Here is a 17,495-nt window from a genome sequence, read left to right on the forward strand (position 1 = left end):
AAGAAGCGACGATGACTTCAATGTATATTCCAAGTGAGTGCTTTCCAGAAAGTCTTAAAAGTGACAAATGTGGACAATGACACCGGCACGCAATGGCCTACTCTTCCGGATGACGTCGCGGGATCTTTAACGTCCAGTGCGAAGCGCCCGCCGCGGATTTTTTTTTACATTTCGCACAACTGCAGTATTCTTTAGGGCGGCCGCTGGGTTCGAGCCGTGAACGGGCGAGCGCGCTACCGATAGGCTGCATCGCCTGCGCCCGTGAAGGCGTTCAGAGGCTTGCGGAGAGCGGGAGGGCCAACTCACCGTTGGACTTTGGCGAGCAGAGCTGGATCGTGAGGTGGCTCGCGAGGAGGAGCGAGAGGACGATGGGAGGGAGTACTCCCAGGGCTTTGTTCACGCACACGAACACAACAACAACAACCGTCATTCGCCACTAAGTGGCGGTGATGTCACCACGGCGCTTGTGCCAGGCTAGGTGCACGTTGAGGCTATGCCCGTTAGCAAGGAGGTCAAGGGGCAGACCCCGGTGACATGGGTCGACTGACTGACATGACTGGCCGATGTGCCACCTGTGCCCCCTACTGTGCCAACACGAACACATGGGCCCACACACACCTCAACCACAACTGCAGTATTCTTTAGGGCGGCCGTTGGGTTCGAACCGTGAACGGGCGAGCGCGCTACCGATAGGCTGCGTCGTCTGCGCCCGTGAAGGCGTTCAGAGGCTTGCGGAGAGCGGGAGGGCCAACTCACCGTGGGACTTTGGCGAGTAGAGCTGGATCGTGAGGTGGCTCGCGAGGAGGAGCGAGAGGACGATGGGAGGGAGTACTCCCAGGGCTTTGTTCACGCACACGAACACAACAACAACAACAACCGTCATTCGCCACTAAGTGGCGGTGATGTCACCACGGTGCTTGTGCCAGGCTAGGTGCACGTTGAGGCTATGCCCGTTAGCAAGGAGGTCACGGGGCAGACCCCGGTGCCACGGGTCGAGTGACTGACATGACTGGCTGATGTGCCACCTGTGCCCCTTGCTGTGCCAACACGAACACATGGGCCCACACACACACCTCAACCATCATATATAGGCCATACAGCGTACACATATGCATCTCCGATTAGCACGGGATGGCTACGTACGGTGCGAAAGAAGTTCAACATACATTCATTCGGAACATCTGGCCATCAGATGACATCACCGTTGTTAGCACGACGACACATTGAACTATTACGCAATGTATATGATGCAAGAATCACAAAACATGATGAGAACCCGTCTTGAACATCCCAAGAATCTAAATGTTTTAAGCGACACAAGTGAGGTCATATTCATTGTGTAGGGGCACGCTTAGTTGTGTTGCCAGCAGCACACGTGATATTTACGCACCACTCCAGGTCATCGTTTAAGGCTGAGTCAACATAAGGGAAGGCTCAGGCTAGGTTGAGACACCGCTTGTTACTCATCATGGCTACGGCTGTGAGTCAAACTCAGGTCATCGAGTTTGTGGTTCAGTGTGAAAACTTCTGCGCCATCATTTTACTCCTCCTAACCCAAAGATCTTCCGTATGGCCTAAAACAGACTGTTGGGGCAAGTGCTGTTAGCGAGCACATATGAAGGCCCGCATGGCACACGAGGGGGTGGGTGGACAACACCACGCCCGGTCGCTTTTGACCTCCCTAGTAGCGATGTTCACACATTGCACCAGGTACTCATTTGAGACTGAGTCGGCCTCGGGGGAGGCCAAGAACTGGTTCCGATTTTTGTCATCACGTGCTCCCATCCTTCTCATCAACTCATCCCATCACACTATTCTGCTCTACAAATAGTGAATTCTTTGTCTATGCCCTTGAATGAATTAAAACAACAACATTAACGACTCAAACATTCCACGCGTGACTGCGGCGCGAGTCAACGGGCAGTGGATAAGACACCAGGCGGGTTGGGGGTTAGGCGAGCAAACAAATCAAAGTGCACAAGCCATAGCGCTGGAACGGAAATAAAACGTCAGCCGCGACTGTTGCCCGCCGGCTAAGTGGTCCTGTGCGCGTATCGGTGCCTCGAAATAGAACGCGCGTCAACACAGCAACGGGAATCGGCCGTCAGGCATTTGCTGAACGTGGAACGTTTGAGAGGCTTCGCTTAGACGCAGGGGTGGGGAACGTCCGGCCCGCGGGCCGTATGAGGCCCGCGAAATCATTTGGGTCTCTGGCCCTGCCAAGGCAACCGCAGGCGGGACTCGACATTTAATAAATGTAGGAGCAAAACCTGGAAAAGCAGTTGCGAGTAGCAACAACATCGTCAATACCAGCTAACATCATCACACGCCTCACCAAAGAGAAGCAGTTCCATACTCTTTGGTTCTATTCGGTAAAGTCACGTAGGTAAAAAATAAAACAAAAATCACGACGTTTCGGCCACAACACAAGCGGTCTTCATCAGGTGAAGGGACCAGACTGTCTCGAAGACTGCGCTGTCTTCGAGACAGTCTGGTCCCTTCACCTGATGAAGGCCGCTTGTGTTGTGGCCGAAACGTCGTGATTTTTGTTGTTTTATTTTTTACCTACGTGACTTTACCGAATAGAACCAAAGAGTATGGATCCTTGCAGTCACGAAAGCTTCAAATCTAGAGAAGCAGTTCCAGCCATCGCATTAGGGGCGAGTTATTTAAACGTTTGACCAAATATAACAGGCTAATTTTTAAGTTGATCATTTTGTATGGCCCGCGAATGATGTTATAAATATCCAAATGGCCCTTGGCAGAAAAAAAGGTTCCCCACCCCTGGCTTAGAGGAAGGACGGGAAACTCAACGAGCCCCGCGCGTTCCTTGGATCACCGCCTCTTCACGCTTCGCTCCACTCCACTCCACGTGTGTGTGTGTACGTTGAACTTATATCGCACCGTAACGTAGTCAGCCGTGCCAATCGGAGGTGCGGGGGGTGGGGGAGCAACAAACTGAACACTGCCAGATAACGGGGCGCTGCACAAAGGAGAGAGGCAGCGGTTGTGTCCAACTCAAAGCTAATCACGGTCGCTGAGCAACAGGCCCGTAACATTCCCAAAATGCCAAGTGGCCAGCTACGAACAGCACGATTGAAGGTGCGCGAGGTAAAATAAATGTTTAACACGCATGCTTTCGCGACCGATATTATCCATAAGAGTTTTTTTTGGGGTGTGTTAGATCGCGTAAATATAGAAATGTGTCGTTAAACCCGCCACCACCCGACACAGCCAATTAGTAAGGTTTGTCACGTGAACAAAACGTCCCAATTAGTTACCATTTCAGCACACCGGTCGTGTATTAGAGAATAAACCCACAATGTTTACAATTTGAGTACACATTTGTCCTTACGTGATCTAACACTCACTGCCCCAACAAAAAAACACCCTTTATTATCAATAATATTGGTCGCGAAAGCCGACGCGTTAAGCAGTAGTTCACAAAAAGTTCACGCGTTTCTTGAATGGAGCTGACGCCGACTCCGTGGCGTCATTGGGCAAGAAGTAGCGACACTGGCGCAGTGAGAGAATGGCACAGCCGCAAAGTCAAGCCTCAGTAGGCTACCCGAAGCGATCTGCCCGGGTGCCTCCAGCCGTCGTGGATAAGGCTGCTATGCAACGCTCCACAGATTGTACTGGAACATGGCGATATACCTTAACAGGGAGTGTTGCAACGGTTTAGTGGCAAGCACAGAATGGTTAGTATCAAGCAGACTCTTTAGTCGGTGTCAAATCCACAAAATTGAGTTGGTAACTGTTGCTCTGTATACACACACACTCACACGTGTGACTGTAGCTCTTTATCCTGTAACACTACACTGATGGATAGCTACACGAATACACGACAGGGCCCTGAAACCGGGCCAGCTGTCTCAGCGGGAGAGCGAGCGAGTGAGCGTGGCTCGCAATCGGAAGGTTGAGAGTCCAAATCCATTTTGGGGGTTGACTCATCCCTTCCGTGTCGATAAATTTGAGAACCACCCTGTGGGAATGCAACAGTGGTTGCCCGATGGATAGATTCGTCCCCGGCATCGGAATGTGGAATTTCCAGCACTGGCTCAGGGCTGCGAACAGGAGATGAGCGCCTCTTCCATGCACATTTTGAGCATGACATCACTGTGCTGTGGCCCATGTTAATATTTACATAAAATAGTTCTTGAATTACACTTCATTAAACCTCCATCCGACACAGAAAAGGACAATCCATGCACGGAAAGCAACGATGGAGGGTGTGGGCCGACGTGGCTACGTCAGGGTGAATGGACATCGGTGAGGTTGAATGGAGGTTGAGTGGATGAGAGTAAGCGCTGGTTAGGGCAGCTCGCTGTGCGCGTAAGCTGTGAGCAGCATCCTGCAGTGGCTTCGTGCTGTCCGCGTCGGTCTTGGCCAGGTGGACAATGTCTCGGGTGCACCACGGAAGCGTTTAGTAACCGAGGATAGCGGAGCGCGCCAGCGGTGACTTTGCCGACGTCAAGCGAGAAGCGGTGGCACGGCATTGAGGGCTCAGCGCTTCGTCTGAGAGAGTCGCGTGCGACTGACCTTGTAGTTGCTGGCTGTGGTCACTGGGTCGCTAGAGAGATAGGACGGCTGCAGACAGAGCAAAGCAACTCATTCACACCACGGCAGGCAAGTTGGGATCGAGTAGCAAACGTGTATCGTTGATTAAAAAAATAAATTCACAAAATGTGTACGCATGCTCGTCGACTTGCACGCATGCTTGTCACGAAGGCCTTATACGTCATTAATGATAATAACAATAATTTGTATTTTTACTCGATGGGTACTATGATGTAAACGTTGAGACTTTCACAAAAACCGCCGGGTGCCAAAGCGACCTGCGGTGCGAGTGAACAACAGAGAAGGGAACGGAAGCACGAGGGGACACGGACCCGATGGAGCGAGTAGGTGGACGAGGAGAGGTACCTGGAGCCCAGGCCACCCAGGGATAGTCCAGCAGAAGAGGAGGGCACACCCTGGGACACACACACACACGCACGCGCACAAGACGAAGGCACGCGTGCACAGAAGCATTACGGCGTCGCAATAGGGGGGCGGGGGGGGTGGGCGGTGGTCAGCAAGGCGGACACAAGCGTGGTGAGCGTCTCCGGCCGGTACGTACGCTCCGAGAGGTCCTCTTCTGACCGGGGTCCCCTTTGCTGTAATCTCTGCCCAGGGTTGGCACCGGCTATGGGAGACAGATAGCGGAACGCGCACGCGGCCCTTGCCACCCAGGCTCTCCTCGCGTTGCCGCGTGGCGCTTTGGTTTTGTTGCAGCACGCTTGGCTACGTAGGGTGCGAAGGAAGTTCAACAAACATACAAAAACAAACACACTGGGAAGCGATGAATTTACCGGACTGTATTTACACGTTTTAAAATACCGTGTTTATTGCTTATTAAGATAGGTCAAAGTGATTCGTTTTCCGAGTGAGCATTGAGGCATCGATGCTGGGTTCTACTTCACAGCTCTGCAAAGATAGCGATGGAAATTCAACATTCCTATGGTAGGGATGGGTTTATCCAAAGGATCACCACTGTTGATTTCCCCTATAAAGTGGTACAGGACCCGTTCTATACATAAACAGCAGTGAATGCAAGTAAAAACAACAGCTGGCCAATGTTGGCTATTCACGTGGCCTGTAATCCAGCACTGTGGAAGCAGTTAGGGTTGGATCACTCCAATATTGGGAAACTCCCTTCCTGTGAGCGTCGAGGTCTGATATCCTGGCTTGCCAGGAGAAGGTGGGATATAGCGTTGCCTCCTCGCATGCGTGAGTTTTTCTTTTCTTCCGGGTTCTCCGGTTTTTATCCAACATGTGTAATACTATATTCTTGGTTCTTTCGGTAAAATTTGAAAAAGTGTCTTTTTTCAAATTTTCTTGCTGTGGTTTTCACACCTAATGATGATTGCTTGTGTTGCAGTCGAAACTTCGTGAGAATTGTATTGTTTTATATTTGTATTATTTTATTGTTTCCCTTCTACGTGACTTTACCGAAAGAACCAAGAATATGAATCCCTGCAGTCACGAAAGCTTTAAATCAAAATGTGTAATACTAATTAATTGGCCGATAACACTTTTACTGTAGAGGGCCGCAGAGCTTGGGCAACTGTTGCCGCAGGCTTATTGGCTGGCTGCTGCCATCCCGCTCGTCTGTGGTTCCTCGAGATTCTGAGTCGTTCTCTCTCGCTAGCTACGAGAGTGAATGAATACTATGTGGCAACGTTGCAGGTTAACATTATTAATACTAATCAGTAAATCCAGGATGGTGCACAGCTGCGAACCATACCTCTGCAGGTAACGGTCGTGGATCTCCACGCCAGATCTGTGAAACTGCCAAACTATTCGGGTTGTCGAGGTGGCCAGGAGATGGCAGCATGGATAGTCTTCTTGAATCACCGTGTGTCGAGTTTTTTTTTATTGGTGCCTTTATGTGTTTACGCGTGGGTATTCTCTGGGCACCCAGGCTTCCTCTCACAAGCCAGACACAAGCATCCCAATGTCGTAACCTTCAAAGGACAGGGTGGTCCAGATGTCTTGTGACCCCCCCCCCCCATTAATTGACCCCTTACAGGATTTTGTTTTGCATATTGAATTATGTTTTAAATAAACCTCACTTTACATATATAAACTTTTTAGAGAATTAAATGTGAGTCACAAGACATCTGGACCACCCTGCAGTCCCCTCCTAAAAATAATCTTCAGACGGGTTGAGGCCCTTTGGTGAATGACGGGCTTCATTATTATTATCATCAATGTTAAAGTATCAACGTGGACGACTAAAGAATACCACCGGCCCACATGTAACACAGACTGCCAACGGCAGACTGAGCTGCGTTGCGTGCAGTACAGCCGGGACCGAGCTGGCTTATTCAACTCAAGAGTCAAATCATGGCCCAAATTCACGCGCTCAAATTCAGGCCGCCCGACCCCAAGTGGAAGAGAACTTGCCTCGGTCACAGCGCTCCATCACGCGACTCACCAGGGGGTCTCTCTTGTGTGAGATGCTCTTTCCTCCTCCTGTGTAGAGACTCCTGCTCTCATGGTTGTGTGACTGTCACGGACAACACAAAGGAAACACAATGCAATAAACCACCACGCGGACAAACATCTCTCCCTGCTGTAGAGAATCATGGGCGATAAGTTGAATTAAGTAAACATACCGTTCGGTTTAACACGTAGGCTTTCGCGACCAATATCACCATAATAAAGGTTTGTTGGGTTAGGTCGTGTAAATATAAATGTGTCGTTAAATCCGCCACCACCCGACACAGCCAACGAGTACAGCACACCGGTGTGTGTCCACAACATTTACAATGTGAGTTTGAAGTTTCACCAGTAATGACAACTAGCTTCATCAGGCGACAGACAGATCAGCAGGATTTCTCCACCAATCACGTACCTGTCTGCTGCCGCTGCCGTGTCCGGAGGTCGAACCTTGACCGTTGGGCTCCAACTACACGGATGAGGGAGGGGGGGGGGAGAGGTGGAGAGGCGGGGGGAAAGCAGAGTGAACGACATAACAAAGACAAAGAACCCCCATGTAGCCTGACCAGACTGTTGGGGGCAAGTGCTGTTAGTGAGCACGTATATAGGCCGGTACAGCACACGATGGGGTGGGTGGCCAACACCGCGCCCGGACGCCTTTGTCTCCCCAATTGGTGATGTTTACACACCGTAGCAGATACTCATTTCAGGCTCAGCCGACCTAGGGGAGGCCCATGGCCGGTTCAGATAATCGTCACTGGTGTTGGCCGTGAGCGGGAATCGAACCCGTGTCGCTAGGTTCATAGCGCAGCGTAGCGCTAACCGCTCCACCACCGCTCCCCTTCTGCGGCGCGCTCAAAGCGCTCCGCTGCCTCCAGGCAACATGAACACCGAGATACAATGAAGTGCAGCAAACGCCTCGAGTAATAAACATAATTCAGTATTCGTTGTATCGCCCTTCAAACATTGTATGAAAATGCGACGTTAAAAGACGTCAGATATTTTGTTTGTTACAATAATCGCAAAGCCTCGCCCTGTCCAAAGTCCAGAGTGGATGAATTTTTGTCATTCTCGGACATGTTGAGAGCAGGGGTCTTCATCCTGCGGCTCTTCGAGGTCTGGCTTCGTGCCGCTACCGATGAAGTACCCAGAGTCTCGTAGACACCACAACGTGCGTTGCGGGTCTTTTATTTGTATATACAACGAATTTATACCCAAGTTGAACTAAAACTTTCTCCTCTTGTTATTGCGCTTGCCGACCCTTGGTTTAGAGAGATCGGCGTGAACAAAAACAACGGTGGCGCTTCCCCACGGAGGGACACGCTGCTTGTTGCGGAGGTGCGCGTGTGGGGGACGTTACTGTGCCGGGACTCTGGCACGCTGCACCCCCCCACCTCCCGTGGCACACCACGCGCCCAGCTGGCCGAGTCGAGTGGCCGAGAGCGCAGCAGCAGCAACATCATCATCAGCAGCATCAGCAGCATCATCATCAGCAGCATCAGCAGCATCATCAACAGCATCAATATCATCAGCAGCAGCATCAGCATCATCAGCATCATCAGCAGCATCATCATCATCAGCATCATCATCAGCATCATCAGCATCATCAGCAGCAGCATCAGCATCATCATCAACAGCAGCAGCATCATCATCAGCAGCAGCAACACGCACCTGCTGTTGGCGCCGCTGCCTGCGGTGGTGCTTCTCCGCGTCGTCCTGCCAAGGGGTAACGGGGGTCGGCGTCGTCAGCACAAGGAGGGCACGGCAAGGATGTTGCACGCTTCGTGACAACGAAAGCAGAGATTTGTTTGTTTAATGTTTTATGTTTGTCGCGGCTGCTCCCGACGCAAAGCTCTGCGGCGATAAAGGAGGCCAAGCGCCGCGTGTGCACGTGGACCCCCCCCCCCCCAGCCCGCACGCAACGCCCCCGATCCATGCGACAAGCCGTCGGCGTCTTGCCGAAGCCAACGCCGCTCTCTCTCTCTGAGCAGCTCCAGCGCCAGCCCTCGTATTGTGGGGGCGACACGCGAGGTCATAGCCGAAGCTCACGGCTGCATCAGCCTCCGGGTGGAGTGGTTGCGGCGAGGAGAGGCTGCATGGAGTCGAGGCGTGGGACGATGTTAACCGCGGAGCGTCGCTAGAGACGACGCTCTCGCTGCTGGCCGTTTCCATTGCTCGAGAGTTTACATCGAATAGATCCGTACATTTACCGCGGGGTACGCAAATGTACGTGTGACGGACGCAGCAGCAGAGACGACCGCGGTCCACGAGACGTCGGCGTTGCTGTCGAACGTCCGAAATGAACATCAGCGTATTTTGGAAAATGTATGCGCAGCTCACAGCTAAATAAAGAATCTTCATGCGCCCACATTGAATGGAAACTGACTCCTGTGACATAGAAAGCAACAAGCGTGCTTTGTAACTCTCGTCAAAGCGCTTTTGTTGAATTCCATAAGGGCAAAGCGGCGAATTCGATTCAATATTTCAGTGGAGAAAAAAGTTGCAGACTCTGCGATTTCGTGTTTTGCACTGCGTCGGTGCACAGATGCCTCGCCCTGCAATGTTTTATCAATGCCCTGCTCTTCTCATGCAGCAGCAGGAGCAGCCCGTGTTAGCGTTTCAATGGCCGTGAGAGTCCCCGCGTGTGGCTAACGCTGGGCAGTGACGGCCACTTCAGTCATCGAAAGCACGCCGCACAAACGAAGCAGCGTGGTGACTTGGCACCACCACCTCCCCCCCCCCCCACACCAGCCTCTAGCGCAGGGCTGCCGCAAACAAACCCCGGGGTTTTGTGAACGATCGCGGCTCGTAGGCAGGGCCACCTCCCGCCGAATCGTGAGTGAAAACTTAAAGCCACCAAATCGGCGTGGCCAAAGTGGAGAGACGCGCTATGAGCCGCCGCTGATATTCGGAGCGCCTTTGGAGACCACAGCGACCGCTTTGCGGCACGGGTTCACACCACCGCCGTTGCTGCAGTGACCCTTGGGCGAGGGCGTTAAGCCAACAGCAAAATCGCTCTCTCGGTGTCAGACCTGGGGGGGGGGGGGGCAATTACAAGCGTAACTGTGCCAACCGCAAATGTAAATATGGCAGCAGAGACGGCTGTCAGACATTGCGCATCTCGTGTGCAACATCAAGGAAGACCGCACGGGGACGGAGCGCGCACGCTACGGCAGAGGCGGTACGGGCTCTGGCCAGCGAGAGGCGGGATGGGAAGTTGGCCCATGGTTTGGGGTGCATCGCCAAGGCATTAAGTCAATTCATATCAATCGCACAGGGTTGCAAGGACAATGTCACTGTGATTGGCCCCAAGGTCTGCTCGGCGCGCGTGCAGCAGCAGCGGCGGTGCCGTCTCGACCACCCAGCGGTGGACGTCTCCCGACTTGGACTCCCACTCCCTACGATACTGAGCAAGAAACGAGACATTCTTAGTTTCCAAAATTGCCAGTTTTTGTTTAAACCCTCCCCCGATAATTGTCAAGATGATTTTGCGCAACCAATTGAGAAATCAAGAGCCCGACTGAGTCTCCTTTCCCAGCGTGACCTGGGTCAAAAAAGTGACAAATCAATCATGTAAAATAAAGTACAGCGCTAAAGTAAATATAAATGAGAACATCCGGGCACCGCGCCAACACGCTCAGCCTGGAAGCACCGCGTTGAGTTCACTGCCGTCCATCAGACTTAACACGGGGACTATGAACTCAGCTGCGTCACCATCACGCTCTCTCTAAGACTATCGTCTCATTATCACCACCACCACCACACTCTCTCCAAGCCCCTCAATGCTTGAAAACAGTGGTCAGCAATTGTCAAGGCAGGCCGTGATAAAGAGATGCGATGTAATGCTCGATGCACAGGGTCACGGTGAGATGTGCAGACGGTTGTAATAAAGCCGACGTTGAGGATGATGATGATTATTATTCTTGGTTCTTTCGGTAAAGTCACGTAGAAGGGAAACAATAAAATAATAAAAATAATTTCATTGTTTTATATTTTTTTATTTAATTGTTTCCCTTCTACGTGACTTTACCGAAAGAACCAAGAATATTAATCCCTGCAGTCACGAAAGCTTTAAATCAAAATGATGATGATTTTATTTTTCGATTTAAAGCTTTCGTGACTGGAATGATTCATCTTCTTTAGTTCTTTCGGTAAAGTCACGTAGAATGAGAATAAAATAATAAATTGATAAAATAAAATATTTTATTCTCATTCTACGTGACTTTACCGAAAGAACCAAAGAAGATGATGATGATTATTTAGCGAATGCTTTTACACGTGACTGTCACACAGTTAGAGCACCAGATACTGCAAGGAAAATAAATGCATAAATAAATACATATATTTGTCAGTGCGAGTGGACGTCAGCCCACGTAACCACAGATGATGATGTAACGCTGAGATCGGATGCTCGAGCGACGCACGGGCGCAGCAGCGGACGAATTTGTTGGCGTAACCGAGGTGGAAGCGCAGCACCTCTCTCCTCTTCTGACGCTCCAGCTCCCTCAGACGGATCTCCCGGGCCTCGGCGCGGGCCGCTCTCTTGGCCGCGAGTTTGGCCTCTGCCTGCAGACGTTGACACGAAGGGAGGAGGAGACGCGGCGCGGCAGCCGGTGAAGCCAACAAGCCGAGAGGCAGCGGAGCCGTCTCCAGCACCTGGTTCCTTATCATTCAACTTGGGGGTGAAGGTTTAGGGTTGAAGCCTAAACCGTGACACTTCCCACGAGACATTGGGAAGTTGAGAGAGCACATTTGCAGTTGTATTTGGTCTACTCTTCCTCATTGGCCAGACGTCTTGGAAAGATGGTCATGGACGGTTGGCTACGTACGGTGCGAAAGAAGTTCAACACACAACACGAGGGCACGATCCATTCACCGTGGCGCTCACGTGGGTCATAATAAGGGCTGGTAGCATAGGGACCGTCCATAAATGACGTCACGCGATTTTGGACGATTTTTGATCCCCGCCCCCCCTCGTCACACGGCGTCACAAAAAGTCAGACCCCCCTCCTCAAATATGACGTCACAAAGCTCTGCCCCCCCCCCCAACATCATATTTCCATGTCGAAAATAAAACATGCTTCAAATCGCTTTAAACTATTGTCATTGTAGTGCGTATTTAATGTGGCGCTGCACTCTGATGTTGTAGGAGAAAACATTTATTAAAAAGTCTATTTAATGAAGTAAAACGTGTTGTCTATATTTATTTAAAGTTGTGCATTTTGATGTGACGTCACATTTCTCAACCCCCCCCCCCTCGTCAGACATCGTCACAAATGTCTGACCCCCCCCCTTTAGGTGCGTGACGTCATTTATGGATGGCCCCATAGAGAATTTGGCACCGAGCAGCAGTCAAAAACCACGTGGTGAGGCGTATACTGAATCTGGTGTGCCACTTATTTCCAGGCCCACTTGCCGGACGGACGTGTTTGTAACGAAGCCCCTGGTTATAACGTTTAGGAACTACGACTCACCCTGTTCGGCCGGACCGAATAAATAAGTGAATGTTGTCGCACGAGCACAATGATCCAGTCCCATTCTCACCAAACTCCCTCCTGGGTATCCCTTGCGCCCAGCCACGTGCCGCTTGCCCGTAGCCCTGTCGCCCTGCAGAGGTTCGCGTTTAGCCGACGAGGAATAATTCTGCCACCGACCCACTGAGCTGTACACAGCGTGGCAGTCCTGACTGCTGCGTACGAGAGCCCCGAGAAGATATATCACTGGTCGGTACCACTTGAGGTAGGTATGTTGAACTTCTTTCGCACCGCACGTAGCCAACCTTGTGCTCATCGTAGGTGGGAAATAACTTTAGCGGTTTTAATTGCTTTACGTGGTCAACGATAGTGAAATGATGTGATAACCATCGGAAATTAGTGGTGCTATCGAATAATTCACTGGTATTGGCGGTATAAGTGAATGGGCCCTCCTGAAGTGTTGCTGAGGTGGTAGCACTGTTTGCCCTGGCCCACGGGGAAACGCGGCTCAGCTATAAACAGCCGTGCCCGTGTCCCATACAGAAGAGGAACGGACAAAGTTGGTTACGGACAATATTTTGAGCAAAAATTAACACTTAAAATATAATAAAAACCATTATTACAGACAAATGCGCATAAACTGAACTAAAGTATATATGTATTTTTTGACAACGGTTTTTTGACGTATATTTGAGTGGACAGAGTCTCTCAAATAATACACGACTCGTGCTGTTCACGTCGTACTCGAGTTGTAAACCTCGCTGTGGGTTTACTCTCCAACACTCCTTCGTGCTGAACTCGTAACCCCTCGCCACGCTTCGCTTACGTGACAACCCTCACTGGATTTGCCGTGGCCTACAGTCGGTTAAGGCTATGCGGGGGATCTTTGTTTGGGGGGGTTTGTGGGCTACCCGGCCCACCGAGGGGAGATGCTGTCCCCGTGGACAGCTGCGCGGAGTCTGTCCCTGACGGCCGCCCGCCCGCCCGCTCCCTCACTCGCATGCCGTCTGCGCCGATTATAGCGGCGCGGCTCTAATAATAAACCCGGCCGCTTCGCTCGAGGGAGGCACGGCGGGGACGCGCGCACTTTGTCCGGTGGCACTCAGCGGCGCAGAGCGTCGCGCTGCTCCGTGTGGCAGCGTGTGGCAGTGTGTGGCAGCGTGTGGCAGTTTGTGGCAGCGTGTGGCAGTGTGTGGCAGCGTGTGGCAGCGTGTGGCAATGTGTGGCAGCGTGTGGCAGTGTGTGGCAGCGTGTGGCAATGTGTGTGGCAGCGTGTGGCAGTGTGTGGCAGTTTGTGGCAGCGTGTGCAGCGTGTGGCAATGTGTGGCAGTGTGTGGCAGCGTGTGGCAGCGTGTGGCAGTGTGTGGCAGTTTGTGGCAGCGTGTGGCAGCGTGTGGCAATGTGTGGCAGTGTGTGGCAGTTTGTGGCAGTGTGTGGCAGCGTGTGGCAATGTGTGGCAGTGTGTGGCAATGTGTGGCAGTGTGTGGCAATGTGTGGCAATGTGTGGCAGTGTGTGGCAGTTTGTGGCAGCGTGTGGCAGCGTGTGGCAGTGTGTGGCAATGTGTGGCAATGTGTGGCAGTGTGTGGCAATGTGTGGCAGCGTGTGGCAATGTGTGGCAGCGTGTGGCAATGTGTGGCAGCGTGTGGCAGCGTGTGGCAATGTGTGGCAGTGTGTGGCAATGTGTGGCAGTGTGTGGCAGTTTGTGGCAGTGTGTGGCAGCGTGTGGCAGCGTGTGGCAGTGTGTGGCAGTGTGTGGCAATGTGTGGCAGTTTGTGGCAGCGTGTGGCAATGTGTGGCAGCGTGTGGCAATGTGTGGCAGCGTGTGGCAATGTGTGGCAGTGTGTGGCAGCGTGTGGCAGTTTGTGGCAGCGTGTGGCAGTTTGTGGCAGCGTGTGGCAGTTTGTGGCAGCGTGTGGCAATGCGTGGCAATGCGTGGCAGCGTGTGGCAGTTTGTGGCAGCGTGTGGGCAAACACGAGCGGCGAAACGCGCCACCACCCCCACCGCCACCCCCTTCTTCTCCCCGAGTAAAGGCTTCGTGTGTGGCAGAAGGCACTTCGCAAGGCCAGCGATAATTCAGTTTCAGTTGCATGTATTATGTATAACCCTGTGAGCCATGAGACTCTTGACTCGGGTGCAACCGCAACAAACAAAAACATGAACAAGAAACATCTTAAAGTGACTACACGCAACAGAAAAATCCAGGGAAAAAAACAGCAAAAGTCTTCCAGAAAAAAACACCGACCACCCTGTCCTGCCGCGCGCACATCCTGCCCTCGACAGACTGTTGGGGCAAGTGCTGTGAGCGACTAGCACCTGTGATGGCCGGCACGCCCACACGAGGGGGTGGTGGGGCTAGAACCACGCCCAGCCGCCTTTGTCTCCCTCGTGCTGATGTTTTACAGCCCACAAATGCTACCCATTTTAAGGCTGAGTCGACCTAGACGAGGCCCCAGACCGGTGCAGATATTTGTTATTGGTCATAAGCGCAGTGCGCTAGCCACTACACCATAAACCGTGCACCACATACATACACCCTGTACGTATGTGAACTTCTTTCGCCCCGTACGTAGCCAACCGCGCTAATCGGACACACACCCTGTCCTGCACCCCACACACCGTCCCCGGAACCACACACACCCTGCCAACATTTGCACATAACACAATATGTACAAGCTTGCGTGGCTTCAAAGCAGGTCACCTCTGACGAACCAACCAGTGATTGGCCAAGCTTAACACGACACATGCACTGCACGAGACACGGGAACCCCACGTGGGACCTTACCGCACCCCGAGGCCTCAGCTACCCGAGTCTGATGTGGTGGCTGACGGAAGCGCACCCCTCGGAGGAGCTCACCTCCACGGAGATCTTGTGGAGGGCATCGTCCTCGGCCGAGAAGATGTAGTCCTTGGCGGAGGCGCGCTTCCTCCCGGCGGCCCCCTGGGTGCCCATGGCCTCCTACGGTGAACGTGTCTTCGATCCCGACGCGCTGCGGCGACTCTGATCCGGCCGGTGCAGAGATGGCTCAGTCGTAGGAGCGGCTTGCTCGCTTTTCGACCAATTCGAACGGCGTGGAGTCTACCACGGTCCGTTCTATGGTGCGTGAGTAGTGAGAAGCAGGATCGACCCTCACACTGCAGGGCTCTCGACTCCTCACCGGTGTCAGCGTCACAGCTCTCCAGGACTCTGCTGATGAATGTCACCCGATGCGGGGAGGGGAGAGTAACGCTTTCCTCGTTTCGCTCCTGTCTCCTCCTCTCTTTCCTATGTGCCCGTGCCAATTTATGTCTCTCTCTCTCTATTGTGACTCTGCACGTGTCTCTGTCTCTCCTGGGTCCCCGTCTCTGTGTGCACGTGTCTCTCGTTCTCTCTCGCTCTCTCACTGTCTCCCGCTGTCTCTGTCTGTCTCTGTGTCGCTGTTTGTGTGTCCCTGGGCACATAGCCGCTGCAGTGCCCTCTAGAGCCAACCATCACCTCGTGCTCAATGAACACTCGGCTCCGAGATCGCGCATCCGCAAATGATACCCAGCGGTTCATCAGAAGCATGAACCAGCCACGAACCAGACATGAACCAACCATGAACCAGCCATGAACCAGACATGAACCAGCCATGAACCAGCCATGAACCAGACATGAACCAGCCATGAACCAGATATGAACCAGCCATGAACCAGACATGAACCAGCCATGAACCAGACATGAACCAGCCATGAACCAGACATGAACCAGCCATGAACCAGACATGAACCAGCCATGAACCAGACATGAACCAGCCTGGTCTCGCATTTCTAACGTCACCACGACCACCGTTCTACTCTTCTGCCAAACGTTACACACGACGAACAAGAATAACACAGACAGTCGGTGTGGTAACATAGCAGCTTAGGAGACAATAGCCAATAATTCGTTACATTTCGGAGGTTGAAGGTATAGCGGTTAGCGCACTGCGCTATGACACCGACCACCTGAGTTGGATTCCCAGGCCACGGATAACATCAGTGACGCATGATATGTGAACCATACTCTTTGGTTCTTTCGGTAAAGTCACGTAGGTATAAAATAAAATAAATCACCAAAGCTAGTTTCCCACCTGATGACGGACGCTTGTGTTTCGCCCGAAACGTCGTGATTTATTTTATTTTATACCTACGTGACTTTACCGAAAGAACCAAAGAGTATGGATTCATGCAGTCACGAAAGCTTCAAATCAAGATATGTGAACCAGTCCTGCACAGCTCCCTCTGCTCACACATCCCTTAACCCAGCTTGCGCTGGCTGACCAGCGTGGTGAAGTATGGTCAAACACGGCATGGGTAAACATTAACTCAGCAGTGGACTGAGGACTGTAGATGATGATGATCATCATCAAGAGGGTCGTATCACGGACCGCTGGAGAGGAGCCCGAGGACTCAGGACGCGTGTCTGCACGCGCCACTGCGGCGCGTCTGGTCGCGTTCACTCATCCTGTCCATTGGTCGAACACGTGATCTGACGATGCTGCTGCTGTGATGGCAGTGGTGCACATGCACAACTAACAAACACCCTCAGCACATTTCTCAACAGCAGTGTGGCCTTAAAATAAAATAGGTAGCAAAAACAAGCGACGTTTCGGGCAATTGCCCCTTCTTCATAGCGCACCTCATTCGAGACCCAAACATCGCACCCGACTTGATACATTTTCTCAAAAACATTTGTGTAACCACCAAACCGCATCAGAACAGGTCGAAGCGCGCATTCTCCTTCATGAATGGACAATTAAAGACACGCCACAGTAGAGAGAGAGAGTGTGGCCATGCAACTCAAAATATGCACCGCACACGTAATCTGTTGTAGTCTGCGCTCCTTCAACGGAGGAATCGCAAAACTACACAAACTCTCTCCTGAAGCCCTCTCATGGCTAGCAGACGTCAACATTGGTTAGTATTTAGCTCCTGAACATATTGGGGGCCGTCCATAAATGACGTCACGCGATTTTGGACGATTTTTGACCCCCCCCCTCGTCACACGGCGTCACAAAAAGTCAGACCCCCCCTC

The 17,495-nt window shown here is 52.1% G+C and overlaps 1 protein-coding gene across 2 annotated transcripts in view; it reads right to left on the minus strand.

Annotated features, from left to right (window-relative positions):
• The window catches only part of LOC116950079 (leucine-rich repeat flightless-interacting protein 2-like), a 30,479-nt gene extending 14,518 nt beyond the window's left edge, over positions 1-15,961 (minus strand). The window contains exons 1-10 of one of the 2 annotated variants that reach the window (XM_032967522.2): positions 15,318-15,961; positions 11,464-11,553; positions 8,659-8,703; positions 7,403-7,456; positions 6,983-7,054; positions 5,123-5,188; positions 4,893-4,976; positions 4,543-4,590; positions 757-840; positions 307-390 (exon numbers count right to left, since the gene is read on the minus strand). In XM_032967522.2, coding sequence (XP_032823413.2) covers positions 307-390; positions 757-840; positions 4,543-4,590; positions 4,893-4,976; positions 5,123-5,188; positions 6,983-7,054; positions 7,403-7,456; positions 8,659-8,703; positions 11,464-11,553; positions 15,318-15,413 — 723 coding nt within the window. In that variant the 5' untranslated portion in view covers positions 15,414-15,961. The remainder of the gene's footprint in view (positions 1-306; positions 391-756; positions 841-4,542; positions 4,591-4,892; positions 4,977-5,122; positions 5,189-6,982; positions 7,055-7,402; positions 7,457-8,658; positions 8,704-11,463; positions 11,554-15,317) is intronic. The other variant, XM_032967517.2, reaches the window with a different exon arrangement.
• Positions 15,962-17,495: the final 1,534 nt, after the last annotated feature.

Source organism: Petromyzon marinus, chromosome 2 (genome assembly GCF_048934315.1).
Source record: "Petromyzon marinus isolate PM22_M1 ecotype Great Lakes invasive population chromosome 2, UKy_Petmar_22M1.pri1.0, whole genome shotgun sequence".
Classification (NCBI taxonomy): Eukaryota; Metazoa; Chordata; class Hyperoartia; order Petromyzontiformes; family Petromyzontidae; genus Petromyzon; species Petromyzon marinus.